Raw genomic sequence first — 24442 nt, 5'->3', positions numbered from 1 at the left:
ACTGCCATTGAAGTGGACCTTTTCACTCTAAAGCCATATTGGTTATCACTTAGGAGATTATGCTTCTCAATATATTTATCAAGTCTATTAACAAATAACTTTTCTAAAATTTTTGAGAACTGTGGGAGTAGTGATATTGGCCTATAATTGGTAAACTGACATCTCTCTCCGTTTTTATGGATTGGAATAACTTTTGCTATTTTCATTTGTGAGGGAAACACACCAGTTTGAAAGGACAGATTACAAATGTATGCGAAAGGTTGCACTATATATTCTATAATACTTTTAACTAATATCATGTCAATACCAAAACAGTCAGTGGACTTTTTATTTTTAAATGTCTTCACAATGTTAATTATTTCTCTATGAGTTACAGCACCAATAAACATGGAGGACACATTCTGAGTAATATGTTTATTTAGGTCGTTATTATTTCTTGACTCTGGAATTTCTTTTGCTAAATTAAAGCCAACATTTACAAAGAAATCATTAAATTCATTTGCAATGTCTTTAGTTTTATCAAGCACAATATCTTTATCTTTTTTAAAATAATCTGGATAATTCTTATTTTTTGAGCCCTTTTTGATTATACTGTTTAATATCCTCCATGTTTCTTGTGTGTTACTTCTACTTTGCTCCAATAATTTGTGGTAATATTCTTTCTTACTTGTTCTTATAATATTTACTAATCTATTTTTATATAACTTGTACTTTATTTCAGCATCTTTTGTCCTCTGTTTTATGAATCTCTTATATAGATTATTTTTCTTTTTACATGCATCTTCTATCCCCTTTGTGATCCATGGCTTATTTGATCTGTGATGCTTTCTAGTGATTTTCATTAAAGGACAATGTTTTTCATATAGTGAAATTACAGTTGATAAGAATGCATGATACGCACTATTTGAATCTTCATTTGCAAAAACCTCATTCCAATTGTGTTCCTTTAAGTCCACCTGGAGGGCAGCAATGGCTCTTGTTGTTCTATGTCGTATCATATCAAATGTTTGATTCTTTTGTTTAGTTTTAATCCCAAAATAATTTTGAAAAATTGCAAAAACAGGAAGATGATCGCTTATATCAGTTATAAGAAGTCCACCTACTATTTCATGGTCAATTTTATTTGTGAATATATTATCTATCAATGTAGCTGTATCAATTGTTATTCTACTTGGTTTTATAATTACAGGGAAAAGGGAGTTACTATACATTGTATCTATGAAATCTGTTGTTTTCTGATGTCCATTTGGGTTTAGCAAATCTATATTAAAATCACCACAAATTATTTGCACTTTTTTATCATTTAGGTTGCTAAACATAGCAGCAAGTTTTTCATTGAATATCTCAAGGCATGAACCTGGTGTCCTATAGATGCAACTTATAATTATATTGTTAGCTTTTTCAACATGAATTTCAATAGTGACACATTCCAATATGTTATCTATGGTGCTTGACATGCATTCAATCAGACTACATTTCAAAACTTTATCTACATATAAAGCAACACCGCCTCCTTTTTTATTCACCCTGTTCATTGTAAATAATTCGTATCCTTCCAGTCCCATTTCACTAACTTTCTCATTATCGAGCCATGTTTCTGATATTGCAATTATGTTAAACTTTTTTAACTTACTTAAGCATTCTGTAATTTTAGAAAAATTTTTATACAGGCTTCTACTATTGAAATGTATGACCGACAATGCATTTGCCATTTTAATATTCACATTGAATTGGTCATCTGTATAGTACTCACAAGTATTATTGGTGTTATTGTAGAAGTGGGTATCTGGGTCAATGTTACTTTCAGGGTCATTCATGTTGTGCTCTGCATAGTTAAACGTTTTGAAGTTCGTTTTCTCAGCGTGTGTGGCAAAATAACCACCTTGACAGTCCTTTTCATAATCAAAGTCTTCCTCTTCAATATCTCCGAATGGAAACCTATAATCTGTGTCCAAACTTGTCATTTATGTGTTTTTGTTGTTGTTGTTTCCATTGTTTTTGAGCCATAAGGCCAGAAACACTTTCCATACCCATTGTTCATTATCCAATCGTCACTTTTCCAATAGATTCCATAGCAGATTCCTGATTATTTATATTGCTCTAAGTCTTTGAGTTCTCTTATCATCACAACTTTCGCTTCTTCGGGATTGCCATTTAGTCTTATCATTACTTTGCAGTTCCTCGTCCATGTCGCTTGTATCTTATTTTGTTTTCTCAGGCTGCGTGCCTGTCTTGCAATTTCAGCAGTCTTTTTCGTTAAATGTTCATTTAAATACACACCAGTCCCTTTTAGCTTCTTACCCTGTTTCAGTAACTCAATCTTTGTTTTGCGACTCACAAACCGAAGAATGATTGCTGGCTTTGTTTTACTGTCTTTTCTGGGGAGCGTGTGGCATGCTGCAATATGATGGCTCTGAATACTTACATTCTTCGTTTGAAGGAATTTTATCACTTGCTGTTCAAGCGTTTGCAGCTCCTCTACCGGGGCATCTTCACCGTCTTTACCTCCGCCAGCTGTTACTCTGGCGTAGGTTCGGTGTTGCGTCTCCAGACCACTTATGACTAAATCATCCATTCTGTGTACTTCCTGTTTTACTTTGACAGTGTCTCGTTAGTATGCGTCATGTTGTGTTCACTCCTGCCGTGTCTCGTTATGATTATCTATGTCAGCTGTGTTCCCCGTGTGCTCCCACTTCCCTCGTTAACCCTCTGTGTATTTATGTGCATGTCTCCCTCAGTTCAGTGTCGCGTCGTCAAAGTCTCCTCCCCGGACCTGTGTGTCTTTCTGTGTTCCCTCGGTCTTCTGTTAGCATTCCCAGTTTAGTTCTGTTTCTTTGTGAAGCCTGCAATAAAGTTCAGTTCCTGTCTCCGTGAGTTTTGCGTTTGGGTCCTCATCTGCCTCCACACAGCTAGTTCATGACAGTACGACGCGACCAGTAATGGACCCAGCAAGCTCCCTACGGAACCGGCAGCGTGCAGACCCCGCCTTCCCTAACGAGAGGGGAAGGCAGGAGGCTCGGCATGCCCAGGAGCGCGAGTCTGCCTTTTATGGGACTCGATTGGCTCTAGGTGGGCCACATCATCCCACGGTGATAAGAGTTGGAGGATTCAGCCTATTGCCTGCCACAACTCCTCCGGCCTTCTCACCTTCCGGTTCACCTCCCCAGTCGCCGCCCACGTCCCACGCAAAGAAGAGGGTTACTCGGCGGCCGAGGAGAGATTTCGCGCCTCCGACAAGCAGCCTATCTCCGCTGCAGTCCTTTGCGCTCTTCCTGGGACTTCCACGCTCGGAGCTGCACAAGCTCCGTGTCTCTTCAACGCAGCCCGGCCCATCATCGGCTCAGTCAGCCGACGTCTCTGAGGTGCCTGCGTCTACAGCTTCGGGAACTCACGGCACAGTTCCCAGGAAAAAACGGCGCTCACGCCGTCGCCACCCTAAAGTTACTGAGCAAACTCCGGTGGTGAGTGAATCTGACTGTTTCTTCCATGCCACTTCCAAGTCGGACCGACTCGGACAATATTCTGTTCCTGAGTCCGCAGTTTTTCACGTCTGTAACTCATCAGAGACGAATAGTAAGTTTGAAAATGACTGTGTTTCCAGGCCTCATAATGTTTCTAAGTTCACCTCTGCACCTATTAAGCACGAGACTGAGTTCATTGCCCCCCTAGAGACTGCTGTTCACGCTGAATTAAAAACTTCTGGCACTGTAAGCTCTATGCGCGTCATCCCAGAGGCCATTAACTCTGTGTCTGGTAATTCTGGGTCAGTTAATCCAGAGTCTGCATTACCTACCCTCACGCCCATGTTTGAGAATGACACTTTTTTTCCTTTGCTCCTCCCAGGTCAGCAGTAATTAACACACAGACTGATAATCTCACCTTAGAAAAGCAAAAGACTGTTTTTGAGTTGCATACTTGTGAACTAAATATTAAAACAAACAGTCCTGAGGTTCCTGTTCCTGCTGAAACCGGAGGGGACCACCTGGAAACTGACCTGTGTCTTCCAACCTTCAAAGGCTGCGCTTTCTGTTCTTCAGGTTGCTTTTGACCCTCTGTCACATTTAGATTTCCCTGCCTTGTCTGTTAGCTCTGAATCTGTTTCTCCAGGGATAAAGATTGTTAACTCAGGTTTTGAAAACACCAAGACTGTGCATTCAATCACAGTTGTTAAGGTTAAGTGCAACAAGTTACCGTCCGTCATGTGTAAACTGCTAGGGGAGCCCAGGTTGACTATTCCTGAGTTAGTTTCGCACCCAGTTGCCTCAGACACCACCTGTGTTAACTCCCCTACCCCTGTACCTGCTGTGTATAAGACTGTGAGTGGTGTTTCTTCACTCCTGGACTATGCTGCTCTCCAACCTGCGTATTTAGAAACAGTCTATGAGAATGCTTCTATTTCTATAACCGCTCCTTCTGAGCCAAGAATTACAGACTCTAACTCTGCTAAGCCTGGATCTTTCCTGTACAATGACTGTTTTAAAGGCTGCTACTTCTAACATGGACAGCTTAAGAACAGCAGAGTTGCTAAGATTGGCCTGCCATAAGTCTGTTTGCTGAAACCGTGTTTGGCTCCACTAACTTGGTTTTCCCAGTGTCTGTTACTGCTCCTGAGCTCAGCTCTCCAACTCCAGTTCCTGTAACCAGGTCAGTGCGGGCCCAGCTTTCCCTTGCTCCCGTATCAGTTCCTCGGGAGAGGGTGGCTGAGGTCCAGCTGGTCCCTGCTTTTGTCTCCAGCCTGGCAGAGGCTCCGTTCATCCCGGCACCCGTACCTGCTCCACGGGTGGGGTTGATGGACACCCAGCCATCGCCTGCGCCTGTTCCGGCTCCCCGGGTGAGGTCAACTGTGACCCTGCTGGATCCTGCACCCGTCCCAGTTCCTCGGGTGGGAGCAGCAGAGGTCCAGCTAGCCCCTGCACCTACACCGGCCCCCAGGGTAAAAGGCAGCCAGAGCCCAGCTCGTCCCTGCACCCGTATCTGTTCCTCGGGTGGGGATGGCTGGTGTTCGGCCAGGCCCAGCACCCGTTCCTGTTCCCCGGAGGAGAGCAGCCAAGAGTCAGACACTTGTTCAGTCACCAGTTCAACTACCTGCTTACCCACCATCACTTCAACCACCACTACAACTTGCACTTCTGTCCATATCGCAGTCATTAGCTCAGCTGTTAGCAAAGTTTCCTGTTTTGTCACCAGCTCAGTCTCTAGCACACTTATCAGCTCCATTACCTGCTCAGTCATTAACTCTGTCACCAGCTCAGTTCATAGCTCAGCAACCCGCTCAGACACTGTCAACCTCAGCTGTAAGCCTTTGTGGGCTTTCTCTGCCAGCTGAGGACTGCGTGGTACTGACAAACTTTGGACAGACTGTTTGCCCTGCACAGCCCCAGCCGTTGCATCCCAAGCCGACTGCGTGCCCTGTGCAGCTACAGTTAGCGTCCGCTGAGCCAGAGGTCTCCGCACCAGCTGGCTCTGCGTCTGTTCTCGCTGGGGGTTCAGGCGAACCTCTCCAGCACCTCCTCGTCTCCGCTGGAGGGATCGAGGGGCCCGTTCAGCCATTGCCTGGTCCAGCATCGGCATCAGCTGCACCCACGCCCGGTCCGGCCTATGCTTCACCTTCAACGTCGCCTTGTCCGGCCATGGCTTTGGCTTCGCCTTGTCCGGCTTCGGCTTCGCCTTGTTCGGCTTCGGCTTCGCCTTGTTCGCCTTGTCCGGCTTCGGCTTCGGCTTCAGCTTCGCCTTGTCCGACCACGCCACAGTCCGGTCCTGCCTCATCTGATCTTGTGCCCACCAAGCCTCTACCAGTACGCCCGACGCCGGAGAGCCGCCGTCTTCCCCGCGGCTGGCCTCCAGAACAGTCGAACTGTGAACTTTTGTGCTGTCGCCCCTCCGGGTTGACCTTCTGACCTCTTTGGACATTTGCCTCCGTGTTTTGAACTGTTTTTGTGTCTTTGTGGACTCAGTGTTGGTTCATGCTCCTCGTCTTTTGTTTGGTTTCATTCATTCAGTCAGGGGAAATCCATATTGCTAGAGTTATAACTTCCTGGTTCAGGCTATTTCCTGACATAGGGGCAGTGAGACATTTCAGTGACAATGTATTTGTAACCCATGTCAGTGACCAGAATAAGATATTACCTTAGAAGGGCAGGAATGGTCTTTGTGCAGAGGACATAGAGATGATGCATTGCTTATATAAAACGATTAGAGAAGCATGATATGGTGGCAAGTGCAGATAATCTCTCAGGGTAAACCAGTTGGAAGAAAAAATTTAAATAGGCCTTTAGAATATGGAGGGATCCTACAGACACCTACTATAGCAGCTTTCTATAAGTCACAACTCTAAAAAAAATAAAAATGTTGGCCATTTCAGCTCCTTTTTCTTTAAGATTGTCCTACCTTAAACTTCCTAACTGACTCTCACTTGGTCTAACTAACCCAATGCCACTATGCTCTTCCTCTTCAAAGTCATGAAACTGAACTGTAATTTCTTAAATGTATCCATGCAACAATGAAAAAGAATAGAATCTGAAATATGAGTGTGGAGGGCACAAAAGTAAACAGCAACATTTTACAGCAGGATGTCTCTTTTCTGCAAATGTTATGCTCATTATCTGCTTATTATTTCTACCAACAATGGATTTTTCTCTATACATTCATGTTAAAAGACATACATGCAGGAAATACACTGACACACAGACCACAAACATGCTGTCAGGAAATACCGACTGCAATGTAGAACTAAAATATTATTTCCTTTAGTGATAGTGTGTCTTTACACTGTCGGTTCTTTGTACACTTACAACAAAATGGCTTTAATACTGAGAAAGGCAGCTTTATGAGAATATGTTGATACTTTTTTTAAACAAGAAAACAGGCAGTTTTTTGTGTAAGAAAAAAACTCTGTTTTTTCCACATTAAGTAGTCATGCTCCTGCTGCTTTAGTTAAGTGGATAAAATGAAATTATAGTAGACACGGGCAGTTTGCTGTACTATAGCAAGTCAAACACAGTTTTAATCTTGCTCGAAGACATAAAATCTGTCTGCTTGCCCTCAAACTCCAATTTAGACACAGTCAGGGGTTGAACAACCAAAACTGGCACTCAAGTACTTCTTGAGTCCACGATCATTCTAATCCATATGAGTTATTATGATGATAAACATGACTGAAATCTATTGTGCTGCAAATAACAAATTAAATCACTTTTATTCTCACATCACATGTGCAGGTACACTGGTACATGCGAGTGAAATTCTTGTGTGCGAGCTTCACAAGCAACAGAGTTGTGCAAAATACAATAACATAAGAACAAGGAAAATATAAGAATGGCTAAATCTGAGAATTATATGAATAAATATATGTACAATATAAGAGTGTATGCACATTACTGAATGTGTGTGTGTGTATATATATATATACATATTTTACAAATTTAATAGAATAAACAATAAAATAAAATATACAGAGGTTGGTAGTTGGATATTGTGCAAAACAAGTGGCATTAATGTACAGTATGTAGTGCATAATGTTGAAGTTCTGGTAAGTGAAGGTGAGGTGTCTATGACGTGTTCAGCAGTCTGATGGCCTGATGGAAAAAGCTGTCTCTCAGTCTGCTGGTTCGGGACCGGATGCTGCAGAACCTCCTTCCCGATTGAAGTAGTCTGAACAGTTTATGGCTGGGGTGACTGGAGTCCTTGATGATCCTCCCGGCTTTCCTCAGGCTCGCTTCCTGTAGATGTCCTGGAGGGAAGAAAGCTCACCTCCAATTATCTGTTCAGAACACCGCACTACTCTCTGGAGAGCTTTGCGGTTGTAAGCGGTGCTGTTGCCGTACCAGGTGGTGATGCGTCCAGTGAGGATGCTCTCAATGGCACAGCGATAGAAGGTCCTGAGGATGCGGGGGCTCATGCAGAATCTTTTCAGTCTCCTGAGAAAGAAGAGGCGCTGCTGACACCAGTGGGTCAGGGCGCTGACCTCCTCCCTGTAGGTCGTCTCATCAGCTTTGGTGATAAGACCCACCACTGTACCGTCGTCCGCAAACTTCACAATGATGTTGGAGTTGCTACACCAGTCTGCATGTCAGTCTATCCTTTGGGAAGATACCGAATCACTGAGTGTGAATGTTTCTGACTGTTAGCTAGAAAGCACTTAGAAATAGTAAAAAGGTGGGCTGCTTGGGTGAACAAGACATGCGTATAACTGTTTGAGTGCTCAACCCAACTCTACTCAAAGAAGGAAAGCTCTTTATAAGGACCAGTGCAATTACTATTTTCATCATTATGTTGCCTAGCAACACCTACCAATTAGCTAAAGTAACCTATTTTATTTGTGCACCTGTAATGCCTTAAAAAAGCATGTAGCATTTTAATCTTGTGACGATAACATAGATGAGATGAGATGAGATGAGATGAAATGAGACATTTATCCCGAGGGAAATTCTTTTGTCATACACACGCTCAAAGCAGCAAGAATTTTTGATATCTTGAAATTGTGATGTTTACAGTATGGATATAGCATTATATTACATAATTTGCCACATCAACTTATGAAGTCAAATTTGGTGAAATAACAGTATAAAATTCATGCATTTTTGTCAGGTACATGTTACTGACAATAATATGTGTGCCAAGTTTAGTTGCAGAAGTCCCGATTGTGTAGAGTACAAAGACAGACTGTATTATAGCAGCTTCGGTGAACATAAAAGTTGCAGTGTTACTTCTATCCCCATCTTTGCTCTTGCGGTATTCTCGAAAAGATTGCAATTCAGGATCCTTTGACTACCATGTCTCCTTCAAGTATACTTTAGATTTTAGCAGCAAACTGTTGATGATGGTTTTTTTTTCAAACAAAATCAATAGATATCCTGTATATGTGTTTTACAGAGAACCCTGTAAAACACCATCTATTTGTTACAAGCTACTTTACTGGCGTCGAGGCCATATAAACGCCAACCTCATATAACTGGAAGCTGTGCGAGAGCAGTGCTGGTAGAGTCAAGGTATTATAGCATGTTCTGATAGAAACACAGTAAAAACATTTGAAAAGAGACCAGCAGGGTCACCTGTCACCTTTTTGCTTACATCGGAGAAAAATGGTAAAGAGGTTACCTTCTGGGCACAATCACTGGAAGGCTCTCTGTGCTCTCTGAACACCAACTATCCTGTGAGTCATGTGAAGCAATTGCATTTCACAAGGCTAGAGACCCGATGGTGGCTTGAGGTGGTTGTAAGAGCGGGCACAACAAAAGACGTGATTTTGCAGTCGTTGATTGCTTCAAGCCTTCCAATATATAGTAGTAACAAACAAAAAAGTATCAACAGGAAGCCAAAGTTGACACCAGTTTCATAAAGCGCTGGGAAAAAAAACATCAAAGAGGTGATTTGTCATAAAAATGATTTTATTATCCTAATTTATTATCGGATTACGGATATCAATTTTCCACTGTTTTTTCCCTTTACAATATATTACTATCATTACTGTTTTATACATTGTTTTATATATTAATAACTTTCAAATAATTTTGTACATGCTTTTGGGACTGACATTCCCTGGTCAGATGAAGAAAAATGAGACAAAAAGGCACGTGATTGCTCGTGTCCACAGTGAGCAATACAGTCCAAAGAAACAAAGAACCGTCGTGGTTTATGTGAGTGCAGTTGAAATGTCCCCCGATCTAATGATGGGCAGCCCCTTTGAAGCCTATTACATGTCTTGCCAGGGCAGCACATTAAGTCCAAAGCAATTTTCCATATCACAGCCCAAAATAATCACTTTCATGTGGCAACTGACAGCAATTATATCTTCTGATTTGCTCCGATTCACTCAGGGAAAAAAAAAAAAAGAAATCACACACCCACCCACGCTTTCTCATCTCCAAAGAGCTGATACTTTTACAGTAGAAACAATATAATTACTAGAACGTTGAACCACCTTCAGGGGCTGCACTCAGATGACTTGCTCTATACATGTACAGCTGTAGCTGAATATCAGATGTGGGCCATTTCAAACGGTGCAGCCTGCCATAAGGTCTGGTATGAATGTGCAGCTCAGTGGAACACACAGATTGATCATATTCTTCTTTAAAACTCAGTATAGGAAAGCTCTGTGGCCTGAGGGAGACCCAGTGTACTGTGTAGTCTGTGGTGTGAAATACCACACACCAGCACCACCGGCGCTCTGATCTCTCTGAACTGTCCACAGTTTAAGATCTAACTGTGACTTGAAACGCTGCCCAAACTGTCTCAGAGGTCTTTCTCTGGTTTCAGTGCCTGGGATGCTTAATCCAGTTTCGTATCATCCACTTCTGACCAGAGCATCTCTGGACCACAAGGCGAAGGCCAAAGTTGGCGTCTTTGGACATTTCTACCTCCAAGCATCGGCCACTGTCCCTGCTGATGATCGGCCCATTCTGCAATGAAAACACAGACAAAAATAACGGCAAATTTTTAAAGTGCTTTTAAGGAAAAAACAGACTGCATGCACACGTCCAATCATCACTTTTAAATCCGTTTACACGTTTTCTTCTTACCTGTGTAAAGTCCCAAAGCCTCTGGGAAATCCTCGACACCGCATCGCATTTTTTCAGACTGGGAGTGCGTCCTCTGCCATCATCAATGAGGCATTTTGTATCAGGCAGGAAGGTGGTGGACCCCAGGGGACCAAGCTGGAGAAGCCCCTCCGTAGAGTACCGAGCCAGCTGCAAGCCAAAGGGAATCAAATGTGTTACACTACCTAAATTAAAGAGCGCAGTGGAAAACACAGCTTTATAAAAAGCAAACACTTGACTTTTTAGAGGGCATCGGTGGAAAGCGCAAGATGGAAATGTGCTTCATTGAATGTGATTGAATGTGATTTGCAGTAATGTGCTTTACCTATTCTGCTCTACAAAAGCAGACAGGCAGAAATTACAGAAGCAGAAAGGAGAAAATGGGTTTAAGGCTTGATTGGCAGATTGTGTTTTCCCTTCACTGTTATCTGAGTCATCTGCACCGGTTCTGTCTGGAGCATATGTTTGAAACCCTTAGCCTAATGTTTGGGGCACATAATACCACATACCTCCACGAGTGCATCTTTCCCACTTTATCATCCCAATTAATTACAAAGTGCCCTGAATTATATATACAGCAACTTTAGGATAATTTTCTCTAAATTGAAAGGTGACATGTACTGCCTCTCAGCTTTCTTTGTAAGTAATTTACAGCCTGTCTTTTATGTAATCAATGTACAAATTGAGAGAGAGCATGTTGGGTAGGCACGATGACACAATAGTAATTTTGGAAAATAATAATAATGGGAAATTAATAGAAGTCGAATGAACTGCCAAGGTCATTTTTGGGACTCTGAACTCTGGCGTATTTTAAAGGAGCTTGGAAAGAAAAGCGTCTGGACTTCTTTAAGTTGCTTGAAGACGTTTCACCTCTCATCCGAGAAGCTTCTTCAGTTCTAGGGTCAAATGGTGGAGAGTCCCAGATATAAACCTAGTGGGAGTGACCCCCCGCAGAGGGACAAAAGGACCCCCTGATGATCCTCTAATCGCCTGAGCCAAGGTGGGAAGCTGGGCGTGGGTCCCAATCAGCCAGAGTTTCGGGTGAGTTCATTGTGAAACCTGGCCCCACCTTATCATGCAAATTCCTGAGGTCAGATGGCCCAGGATGTGAGTGGGCGTTAAGGCGTCTGGGAGGGATCTCAAAACTGGATTATAGATGGCAGAGAGTTGGTGTCGTAAACCCCCGCCTCTGTTCAAAGATGGTCGCTCACAGTGGACATAGATGCTTCTTTCACTCCTCTTTCAAACCATCTGTCCTCTCTGTCCAAAATGTGAACATCGAAAGAGTGTCCTTTATCCTTAAGATGCAGATGGACTGCTGAGTCTTGTCCTGTGGAGGTGGCTCTTCTGTGTTGTGCCATGCGCTTGTGAAGTGGCTGTTTGGTCTCTCCAATGTAGAGATCTGGGCATTCCAATGTTCACATTTTGGACAGAGAGGACAGATGGTTTGAAAGAGGAGTGAAAGAATCCACCTATGTCCACTGTGAGCGACCATCTTTGAACAGAGGCGGGGTTTACGACACCAACTCTCTGCCATCTATAATCCAGTTTTGAGATCCCTCCCAGACGCCTTAACGCCCACTCACATCCTGGGCCATCTGACCTCAGGAATTCGCATGATAAGGTGGGGGCAGGTTTCACAATGAGCTCACCCGAAACTCTGGCTGATTGGGACCCACGCCCAGTTTCCCACCTTGGCTCAGGCGACTAGAGGATCATCAGGGGGTCCTTTTGTCCCTCTGCGGGGGGTCACTCCCACTAGGTTTATATCTGGGACTCTCCACCATTTGACCTTAGAACTGAAGAAGCTTCTCAGATGAGAGGTGAAACGTCTTCAAGCAACTTAAAGAAGTCCAGACGCTTTTCTTTGCAAGCTCCTTTGACTACGATGACCTGGATGACTGAGAACCTTCACAGACATTCTGGCGTATTTTCTTTTCTTTCAGTTTTGATTATAATCTTTTGATATTTAGAATTCTTAGTTAATAGTTTTGTATTCTTGTTTCTGTTATTATTGAATCTTCATGTTTTAGTTTACTCCAAGCTTCCCCAGCATCTGTTTGAGTCGTGTCAAGCCTTCATTTCTGTCAGTGTTTAGTTTCTTCCTGCTTTATTTTGATAGTCACATGCCTTGTTTTACTTCCTCTAGTTGTTGTTTTACTTAGTTTCAGGTGTGTCTCGTCACCCTCCTGTGTCCACTGTGGACTTTAGGATTCTGCAGATTGTAGACCAGCTGAAATAAAAGGCAGGCTTTAAGTTGTTCTGTATTTAGTCTGTATTTAGGCACTATTCCTGCAACCCTTGGCATGAACAGAACTAAATTCAAGTCATAATATCAACACAGACAGTTTAATAGTTACTTTAAATGAATTGTAATCAACCACAAACTAATTAAATAGCCACCGTAAAGCATTTAAAGCTCTCTCGCTATGATGCTACACTATACTGATTGATTTGTCGTATAGAAGCTGCTGCAGTTTCTGGAATTTAGATTTTCGCACTGTTCCAGTTGTTAATTGCTAATAAGCTTTGTATTTCATATACTATAATAGGCTCAAGTTACTTTGCATTGAAGCCACAGTGCAGCTTATTTATGGTACAGTTTCTCTTAACAACCAAAATTTGATCCCTCATTGTGTAATCCGGTGCATGAAAGCCTCTGTCGTGATACGTCTCTATTATGCAAGGATACAGTAGAGATAACATTCATAATTTATGGGAATGATCCTCTCTGAAAAATGAGACCCCAAAGCTAGGGAGGTCTTCACTATGACGGCCAAGCTGCTTTGGCTACCCTAAATCGTCAAAATGCACGATCTGTCAGAGTAGGTAGTAACATGTTAAGTACTTTATATAACTTACTGTATTTATGTAACTTCCTGGAAGAATCGGTGTAATAACAGGAATCAAGATTTCTGAAAAACGTATTTCTTTATTTTACTTTATTCATGTGAAAATAACCCACAGTTGTTCTACCAATGTGATTTCAATTATTCATTATTTTCTTTAAGATCAGCTGTTCTAATGGTTGGACTTAAAAAATCACATAAAAAAAATAAAAAAAACCTTAAAACACATGTACTGTTATAAAACTGCAAATGGACTGGTTCTTATATAACACTTTTCTACTCTAAGCATTCTCACAAGCGCTCCTTTTTCTATGCTTTTTCAACATAAGTGCATTAAATCTATAACTCATACACATTCATACGCTGATGGATGAATCAGAGAGCAGTTTGGGATTAGTATCTTGCCCAAGAATATTCAGACTTGAACAGCCAGGAATCGAACCTCCAACCTTCCGATTAGTAGATGAGCTGCTTACCTGTAAAATGAATCCCATAAAGACTAAAATTCTAAACCTGGTAATGCTTTTGTAGCATTTTGCTTTGTATTAAAGTGTTTTACTCAATAAATTTTAACCTTGAAATGTTTGCAGCACATGTTTGTCTGAGTGGTGATTTTATAGAGCATGGATGGAGAAACTAGAAATGCACATGCTGCCTCTATGGGTGATTGTTCATGTGAGAGGGGAGATCCATGTGGATTTTAATCCAATCTTCTGTCATAAAGAGGCACTCAGAACAAACAGGAAAACAATAAAGCACCATATCTTGGTTCACTTGAAGTCTACTGGAGCTGGCTGAGCTGATCACTGCAATACATATTTCATCAGCATCCTAGTAAAATATGCATCCAAATATGTGTATGGAACTCTCATTGTACATGTCACATGCACATTTGAAACGTATTATTATTTATTTCTTTGAAACTCAACAATGGGAGACACAGTTTAATGACCTTTAGGCAGAGGTCATTATTACAGATGGTCTTATTAAGAATTTTCTGTAGACCTCTTGGGTCTTTCAAGGTTTTAATGCTCTAAACTGATTTAATAAAGGTGTAAACTATGACTCGGCACAAGACAAACTCCATATAATCCCCACTAATACCTGTTTACAGCTTAGTCTGGCAGCGTTTTATATGCTAATTCATTTAAAATGAGTCCATAACAAATAATTAACGTGAGGAAATGATTCTGCCAAGCCAATTAACCTGTGGCTCATGCAGCAACATTACACACTCCATTGCGTTTCTGCAATCACCAGAGTTTTGCAGAACATTTTTTGGAGGTCATGCTAATAGCAAGTCTTCTTTGTTACGGTGATAGTGCAACCGTGGAGCAACTTCCTTGCTGCACCACAAAGTCATACCACAGTTTGTCTTGTGGCCAAGCCTTGAAACAGAGCGTGTGATTTTGTTAACATACACCAAAATCCTATTAAAATGTGCTGGTGAAACACTGAGAAACCCTTTAAAATAGATAATTTAAAAAGGTCACGTCAACTCTGTCTGTTGTACTGCATGAAAAGCTTCTCTTTAAGTTCATTACCTTCCTGTAGCCATCTGAAGACAGCAGGACAGATATTTTGATAAATCTGCAGCCTCTTATCAGAGAAGTGTATCGTTATTACACACAGCTGTCCACTCTGTTTCTTTTTATTAAATCACATGCAAATAATACTGAGCCACTATTAAATGAAACACGCACATCACTACGCACACAAGCCTGCCGATAGCTTCATACTCTGCCTGTGTTTGTGAGAGAAGCCAGATTACCGGAGGATCGTGATACAGCAAAGAAAGCAATCCCAAAATTTTATCAGTGGACAATAAAATATTGCATCATTTGCTTTATGAAGGTAGATGTGCGCACACGCTAGTAATGTAATGGGGCCGGCTCTGTGCCTCCACCACCATCCTTTCACTGCTTTGCACTGCTGAACAAATGTGAGACATTATCCATGAGTTAGATTTCCTCAGGGAGAGCGTGCACACGCTCACTTCTCTGAAGCACAGCGAGAAGTCATTCTGATCAATTCTAGTTTTTTTTTTATATCTTAAAAGAAGAAATTCTATAAATGACAAAACTGAATACAGCTGGCTCAAAATAATGTCAGTCATCAGTGTAATCTAATGATGCAAAGAAATCAAATTCATTTCCATTTGTTTATTTCCCCCTGGGGAGCAGGATTAAGAGTTGATCGAGCTTTGCATTACTGACACCATGGAGCTCTTTGCAGGAGAGGCCAGTGAGGTGGTTTGCATCACCAAAAACGAGAGCAGTTTGCAGGAAAGTTGGGAAATGTTTGAAAAATGATGCATGGGTAGCTTTTGCATGCATATCTTGAGAACTGGATTTGGTTTCACTGAGAAGAAAATAAGCACAAAAACAGGACAAGGGCCTCCCACCCACAGCATCATTTGTTCTGGTATCTATTCAAGTAAAGGTTGTGCTGAGAAGATGCTTTCTCTTTTTTTCCCCCAGCAGCATCCTCCTGCATATTCATATAATTGTTTCCTGGGAGTGCCCCAGTTTTCCAGTGTTTCCTTCAAATCCTGACCACATTTAAAATGAGTTTCGGATTTAATTTAATACCAAACTCCCAAGAGCTGCATGTTCTCCTCTCTTACCGTTAAAGAAAAATAAATCGCAGCATATTTAATCACATTCTGAAAAATTCTTCACTTTTCGTGTGTTTAAATCTAACTGCAGACATACTGTATGTCAGCACTATAAGTGATTATGTTGACTGATCTTTTCACATTTTAAAATTAGTGCTTGCACATCATCTGTTTGCATGTTCATGTCATCTCATACTCCCCAGCTTCAACACTCTGTTTGGAACCTGCATGGGGTTCAAGAGCTGGTTAAGAGGACAGGAGGCAACATGCTGCCTTCTTATGGTTCATTCATTTTAAATGACTGCTGCACATGGATCACTGCTTATATCATGTATACGTGTACAGTGTACATTATAGCAAAAAAGTTTCAGTCTGTCGGGAGGCAGCAGTTCATTCCTGAATTCACTGTGCAGCATAACAACAACCGCCAAAATACAGCAGAATCAGAAAGATCTGTTCAGCAACAAGAAGAGAAACAGTCCTGCAACAGATAGCACGGGCCCCACAGAGCCCTGATCTCAACATTATGGAGTCTATCTGGGATGAAGAGACCAAAGCAACTGAAGTTGTCTCAGTATCCAAAAGAACTGCTGCAAATTCTCCAACCCAGCTGCAAAACCAGAGTACTTGAGTGCCATGACAAAGTTCGTGCATGTTTATCAGCAACAATAAAGGCAAGTGATGCTCACAGTACATATGAATTAAACTGAGATGAGCAACATTTAAGGCATAACTGCATTAACGTGGCAATGCAGTGTGTGTGTGTGTGTAAAAATAACAACGTCACTCAGAGCAACGGGTTATTTCCCCTTTTCTACATCTGTTCTCTAAAAACAGGAAGTGATTTAGTAGCTGAATAAGTTCATCACAAAAGTTATAAGGTGAAAAGTCACATAGACATGTAGATTGCCTAGTGATCAACAAAAAGCACATTTCATGAAGCTGATCAATTTATATGAAAACAAAAATCCCTTGACACGCGCTGATGCTGTCCAGCGTCGTCCAGCACTAATGTATGTATAGATAGATAGATATAAAATCCAAAGCCATCAATAAAGCGTATTAAGCTGTGATGCTGCTTTCATTTCAAGATGTCCAAGTGCATCCATTACCTCATAGGTTTCTCTTCAGCATAAAGATGTTTAGTAGCCTAACTGCTGCACATTCCTTTTATATATACAAATCCCTAAAAGATGGATGTTGCTGTTCTAAAATTCACCACGTGGAGCATTTTGGCTTTTGTCATTAAATTAGCAAAAAGAAAAAAATCTGATAAACTGAAAGACTTGCTCATACAGTAGCAACTTATCAAATACAGGGTAGCCATGCCCTAAAGCATACCCTACTTTATTGCCTATGTTGCTGTAAATGGGACCATAATTCACACAATGAGCACTGGGCTGTATGTAAGGGGTGAGGGACTTGAAAGTAGTAGGTTATTTTGATAACCTCATTAGGAAAAACCTTTCTTTTGGTGTAATAAATAAAGTAAGGAGCACGGTCATTTTCTCACTGACAATCCAATCTGTCTTCCTTTTCAACGAGAAGAGCCACCACTGCTGGCTATTAGATGGTATGTAGAGTTTGTAATTATTTGTTTTAGGGCTTTTTTTCTTTGCTTTTAAATAATGACAGCATCAGATAGACCGAGGGGTGGAATGCTATATATCTATCCATAGCATATAGTCACACCCACACAGGTTAAGTATCACATATTAAGGCCAATCTTGATTATATAACTCTACCACTGTTACTTTTAAACTTTCATTGTTGTAGATAGCAACATGTTTAGCACGCTAACTGCCTGACTGCAGAAACTGACAATGATTGTTTAATTGTTGCTTAATAAGATGAACAGAGTGCCACTTATGACAGCAACAAGCTAGTCACATTGATTGGTTGTTAGGCTGTTATTATTAGTAAGCATGCTGTTAACTGATGATGTTGGCAAACTTCAGACAGTATACTGATTACAGTTTGCTACAGAGGGCTGTGCTAAGCCTTTCTGGTGTATCTACTGAATCCAGATATTTTTGGACCGAGCAGGTCATTGCATTAACACTGACGCCAGTAGGAATAGCACTCCTATGCAGATAAAGTCATGAAATATTTTCAGGTCGAGTCACAGAGATTGAGAAGCTGTAGTTCATGTGGGTGCTGAATTTGAAGCTGAGACACCTTCAAGTCATGTTACATGGTAGGGGTGGAAGATTTTTGAAGATTTATTCTGGCTGCAAGAGCAAATGATAGGTCGAAACATCATTTAGAGTGAACAGGTTCTGAGAGAATACTTGAAATATTTGCAGTGTCCAAACATAACTTAATCTGTAAAAAGTGAGAACACCATGTGGTGAGTATTGGTCTTTCAAACTAGCATTAAGTTCACAGGATGCTAGTTTTCCCTCTATGTGTATTCTGTGTTAGACCTCAATTTAATTTAACCATGAGAATATTTGTAGTATATGCATCCTGCATTGCTTAAAAACCCGTAGAGGGATGTGTGTGGTGGTCTATATTAATCAGCGAGTACCAATGGGAAGAACACATTTCTATTTATAGCATGTCTGTGCCTCACACTTACTATGTAAAACCTGACTTGGATGCTACATTGCCTAAAGAGGAGACTAATTGCACCACACCATCTTTAGGTTTAGTGTTAAAACGCAGAATGTGTTGATTTAAAAAAAATCTGCTAAAGAATTTTCTGTAGGTTTCTGTATGTTTACCTTTTGCAAAGACGCCCAATTTACAGACTTAAATGAGTAAGAATCAATACAATGCACTGACAAACAGTTTAATTAATGGCATTACTGACTGTTGAATATCTGTATCGAAGACAGCAGTCAAAATAAACAGGAAATAGAGAAAGATCTGCTGACCTGGGAGGACATGCCGTGGCAGGGGTACAGGATGGCTTTATCATCGTCCTCAGAACCCTGGTCCAGGCAGTAGCCACTGGCCTTGCTGTTTCTCACCTGCAAGAAAAACAAAAAAGATGATGTTTCTATGAAGCTGCTGAAAGCTCCAGTATTTTACATATCCAATATTCTTAAAAACAACCAAACAAACAGCTTGTTTCAAATATTCTCCATTTGAACATTTGAGTGTTAGGTGCAAGAGCAAACACAAAAAAGTACATAAGCATCTGAGGAACTGGAGAACCACACAAGTTTATTCTATTCTATATTCTATTCGATTCTAATGGCAGTGTACCCTCAACAATAGGAACGTGTTATATGTATACGGTTAGCATGGTGCCAGATAATTTTACCATCTCCTACACTCTGGGCCCTCTGTATTTAAATACAGCAGAAGTCTCAATGAAACTATTCTCATTTGCATATTTTATTTGTGTGTTGGGTGTCTGTTGTCTGAAAATTTGGAAAAGTATGAAACAGTGACTGAAATTAAGCTTGCAACACTTTTCCATTGCACGGAAAGTCCAGATGTAATTCTTGGAAATGTCTTTTGACAAAATTACCATATACATAAGTTAAAGTTTGCCATGATTTTGGCTGTATTTAGATGAAAAATTATTAGTTTGAGTGAAGTCTGGAAGGGAAATTTTTTCTCTCTCTCTGATTAATTCACATCAGCTAGTGGAGAAAGTTTGCCTGCAGGTCTTTCTGGTTGAATGCAGTCTTTTCTTTTCTAGTTTTTGAGTTTGCACTTGCAGTTTGACTAGCTTTAAGGAACAAAACTACTTGTTTAAGTTGTGAAAAAGTATGCAGTTTGTTTAAAATATGTCATTTTGTTATATGTCAAAGCTCTGAACTTGATCTAAATGCCTATGCTCCTATATTTGTGGGACTATTCATGACATTTCAATTCAACTGTATTTGTATATAACCAAATAACAACAACAGTCAACTCAAGCTGCTTTACATTTTAAGGTAAAGACCCTACAATAATAAAAAATAATCCCCAAAAATAAGATGACCCCTATGAGCAAGTGCTTAGCGACAGTGGGAAGGAAAAACTCCCCTTTAATGGGAAGAAAGAACCAAGCTCAGGAAGGGGCTGGAGTGATGGGAGAAAGACAAAAGGACAAAAGTGCAAACGTATCAAGTACATAAGGTGTTAAGTACCACAAGGTATATTTTTTTAAATCAGGAATTTAAAAACATATTTGAGAAGATATTTCCCCCTAAAAAATAGATTAATAGCTTAACTCCATACTCCACCTCCACCCACCAGTGGGGTGCACCTCACAATTTGCGAACCACTGGTGTATGTGAAAGGAGAAGCTGGTAGAGACAAGCTCGCTGAGTATTATTGAGCAGTTTTCTTACTGCCTCTCTTCTCAGCCTTTTCGGTCGGCTCCTGCCTTTCTTTTCCATTTTATTTACAGATTAGTGTAGGTGGGATTTAATTCTCCTTTAGGCACAATCTATGCAGTGAAGAAGAGAGGCAAAGGGGTGCGAGCACTGCAGATAGTACAGTACAAATGCTCAACAAGACATTAGTAATGGCAGCTTTCTGGGACACATTTTAATTTGTCTGTTGGGCGGTTATTGTTACACAACTAATTTTACTCTTGACATGTTTTAGTGTCAATCTAGAAAAAAAGTCTAACAGAAAGTGACTAAACCAGGGAAAAGACTTCTTTAGCATTGATTTTAATGAGAAAACAGCCAAAGAGGATCCCTGTGAGCTGAGAAAACGGGGTAAATATGAATATTTTGTACAAAATGTTACCACATGAAAATGGCCCAATATTATATAATTTAATAAATTACCGGTTTCACATTTGGTTCAAACGAAAATAATAGTATCAGAGCAGCCTTTCAAAACCTATTATTATTTATTATCTAAGAAGGTAGATAATAGTCTCTTGAATGTGAGCCACCATTTAATTCCTCTGTGCATGTCACAATACCTCTGTGATACTAGATCCACTGTGGTTTGTTCACACAGCAGGCTGTATTTTCTCAAAGCGATGATTGAGCTTTGATAGATATTATCGGGACACGACCAGCCCCAGTTCAGTCTCCCCCCTGTCCTCCAGACCTGCAGATGATGCACTGAGCATGAGGCCCATGTTTGGTGTGATTTGAATGAGTAAGGCTTCATTTCCAGGTTGCGACATGTCTATCATGTAGTTTTGTCAGGGAGGGTTCCACTCGGCTGGTCTGGTCAGCATGGCCGAGCGCGGTGCTGATGCTCGGTGACAGATGAGGCTCACTTCTGCTCTGCTGGCTGTGTGGCTAGACAAGGTAAATGTTACCCAGCTTGTCGACAGATCTGAAATAGTGCCACTTAAGTTAATGCCACTCTGAGGAATCCATCTGGGTGCCAGAGCCAAAACAGGCAGCAGAGGGAACAAAAGGGGGAGTAAATTCATAGGGCTTTGATGAATTGTGAATTCTGATATGCAGCATATTGATTAGGCTGTTCTTTTGTTCCCACCTATTTGCCAGTCCATCTGTCTGTGAGTGGGATTTAGCAAAAACCAGGCCAGATTTGGTAAAAAAAAAAAAAAGGGGAAAAAAAGGTTTTAATAATTCAGTCAGACCAGCAGCTTGTGAACAGGCATGCCAGACAACACCCTAGGCTGTTAAGGGGGCCCCCAACAGTTGTCCTCAGTTGGAAACCTCCCCTAGGGCATACGAAAAATCCCATCAGTTCCAGAATGGGAGTGTGTCGCATTGCTTTAATGAGCATTGTTGTGACGTGATGTTTGCAGTTACTACTTTGTAATTTAAACCCATACATAGATGAATATTGCATTATTTATGGTTGACTAATAAATGATTATGATATTTGATCTATTAGCCTTTGGCAGTGATCTGCGCTTTTTCCCAATGCCCTTCTAGTTTTCCAGGTGTCCATTGCTGAAATTGATATGAGGTAAACAATGCGTCTCAGCGAACCTCCAAATAGTGTCTGAGTCAGGAGTGTGTTCAATTCTTCAACCTGTTATAATCCTGTTGTCTTCCCCCCACTGTGCTGAGTGCATAGCCAAGCCCAATCAAATTAAAATGGAAAACTAATAAAGTATTTGATTAAAACTCATTATGAGGAGCTGGTACAAATCCTGTGTGGTGATGTTGCAATTCCTTAGCAATATCATACCTTAGACTAGCTACACTCAAATCGTTTGTTTTTTTCTAAGATGTACCACTCCATCACATTAAAGGTCATCATCACATGTCACAAAACATCCTAATAATTCACTCCTTTATTTCTGTGATTTATTTGTAGGATCAGCCTCCCTGCCTCAGCTTTCACATCCTCTGCAAACTCCAGTGGTGTGAAAAAGTGTTTGCCCCCTTCCTGATTTCCAAGTGTTGTGAATATTTGGCACCCTCACATGTTTCAGATCCTCAAAGTGAAAAATGCACAATTCTGTTTTTAAATGTTGATTTCACTGATTAAGGGAGAAAAGTTGTCCAAACCTACCTGGTCCCGTGTGTAAAAGTAAGTGCCCCTCTTGTTTAATCATGAATTATCTGTGATTAACCCCTGTTTTTGTTTAGTTTCACTAAACATACTCAGGCTTGATTACTAAAACCAGGCACGTCTCACATTTGCCAAAATACATCACGATGATCCCCAAGACATCTGGGAAAATTGTATCTGGACCGACGAGGCAAAAGTTGAATTCTTTGGAAGGTGTTTGTCCCCTGATGATATGGCAAAATCAGTGTTTACTTTCAACCATTTGCTTAATGTCTTCCTCACCTCGCCATATGTGATGGTGTTGTTATAGATTCGCATCTCTGGGTAGACGTGATCAAGGTACCAGCGGAAACTCCGACATTGCAGCCTTTTCCTTAAGGCCAAGCGCTCCGAGACATCCCCGAAATCAACCCCAGGGTTCTGTCAACAAATGGTACAAAACAAAGACAAACACGCATGAAAAAAGCCTCTTAGCCTAGCAGGCATTTTAATTATTAGAGTGAAAGCTGCTTGAGAAATGGAATATGCGAGAGTGTCGAGGTGCTGAAAAGAAAAGACCAACCTTTTAGTTAAGAGCTGGATAGATGCACCTGTCATGAAGGACCTTCATTGTTCTTTCATTACACGTGATTCAAACTCTAATCAGCTGCTTAATTATGAGCCCTCACGGCCATGCCGGCATTACGGAGGTGGCTTCCTAGATTGATTGGGGGAATGCCTAATAGCTGCACTACCTGGCACTGAGGCTTGATTCAGACGCATGCACACACACATGCAGCCATCTACTCTTCAGTCAGTTCGCCCCCATCTGTGTTGGAATCCACAGTCAGCTGCTGAACGTGCTTCCAACATCTGTTAATAATAAATTCTAGATGGAAATATCCACTTTTTGTAGCAACCATAAAGCGACACTAAAAAATGCATTCAATTTCAGTGAGATGTTGTTTGGTGTTTGGACTTGGAGCCGGCCGCTCTGGTGAATCATAAAGCCTTCCCCCACCAAGGTAATTGTGCTCTCAGCAGGTACCTTAGACAATAACGAAAATCAGTGATTGTGTATAGGGGGAGGCTGGGAGGAGAGGGAGGGGGGTAGATGGAATAATCGTAGTTAGGCCTTTCTACTGTACACAAAATAACTCTGCGCCACAGGACAGCCGAGGTAATAACATGCCATGCCACTGTGCTTGTAATTACACTCAAGAAGGGATGTGGTCTGATTGACTACTTTGTCAAAGGTGCTGCCACCCCCAGCTCCCACATTTCGACTCAACATTTCCAGGCGGCATGCAGGCATCAGCAGCGTGCCACACCAGTGTGTGACGAGCCCACATCCTGTAATTATTTTGTTAGGGATGTCAGTGAGCTGTGCTGGACGGCTTTCTTGAGGCCTTCACTGCTGTCCTTCACTGACTATCATCTCATTCTGCATGGCTGAAGAGGCAATTAGGATTCAATATTAAACTCTTTATTAATGAAAATAGCTGTTTATTATTAGACTCTTGAAAGCAATTAAATGAAACTGATACGTATGAAACTAGACTGATTGGAAATGAGGCTAATCTCCTTCACTTGATGTACCTCTCTCATCTGTTTGGAAAGAGCATCTACTGCTTTCTGCCTGTGCTCTGCTGCCAGTGTGAAGGTCAAACGGGATGAAATCTGAATTTTGAATTTCTATTGACTAGCGTCTCCGGAGGCCTGGTTGCATGTCTGAATGAGAAAGTGTGACAGGAGGAGACGGGGCAAAAGAGAGCTCGTGGATTTCAATGAGGGTGTAATCTAAGACAGAGAAAAACTTACATTCATGGGAATGTTCCAGGCCATGTAGACGTGGGATTTGTATTCGTCCATCCACACCTCAGCGGCTCGCAGGGCATTGCGCTTGGCGTAGTAATCTATGTCATTGTTGTAGGGTTTTTTGGTGCGCTCGATATGGGCCACTCTGGCGCACGGGAGGACTTCCATGCTCCCACCACACTGCCACACCTACACAGCAGAAAGAAAGAGTTCAGATCAACAGCTACACAGCTCCCGCCTAA

At 41.4% G+C, this 24442-nt stretch overlaps 1 protein-coding gene across 1 annotated transcript in view; it reads right to left on the bottom strand.

Annotated features, from left to right (window-relative positions):
* Window positions 1-9191: 9191 nt before the first annotated feature.
* galnt9 (polypeptide N-acetylgalactosaminyltransferase 9) overlaps window positions 9192-24442 on the bottom strand; it is a 106889-nt gene continuing 91638 nt past the window's right edge. The window contains exons 7-11 of the mRNA XM_026186141.1: window positions 24204-24389; window positions 22686-22823; window positions 18881-18976; window positions 10518-10685; window positions 9192-10397 (exon numbers count right to left, since the gene is read on the bottom strand). Coding sequence (XP_026041926.1) covers window positions 10251-10397; window positions 10518-10685; window positions 18881-18976; window positions 22686-22823; window positions 24204-24389 — 735 coding nt within the window. The 3' untranslated portion in view covers window positions 9192-10250. The remainder of the gene's footprint in view (window positions 10398-10517; window positions 10686-18880; window positions 18977-22685; window positions 22824-24203; window positions 24390-24442) is intronic.

Source organism: Astatotilapia calliptera, chromosome 12 (genome assembly GCF_900246225.1).
Source record: "Astatotilapia calliptera chromosome 12, fAstCal1.2, whole genome shotgun sequence".
Taxonomy (NCBI): Eukaryota; Metazoa; Chordata; class Actinopteri; order Cichliformes; family Cichlidae; genus Astatotilapia; species Astatotilapia calliptera.
Note: the sequence above shows the minus strand (reverse complement) of the source record. Positions and strands in the feature narration are given on the sequence as shown.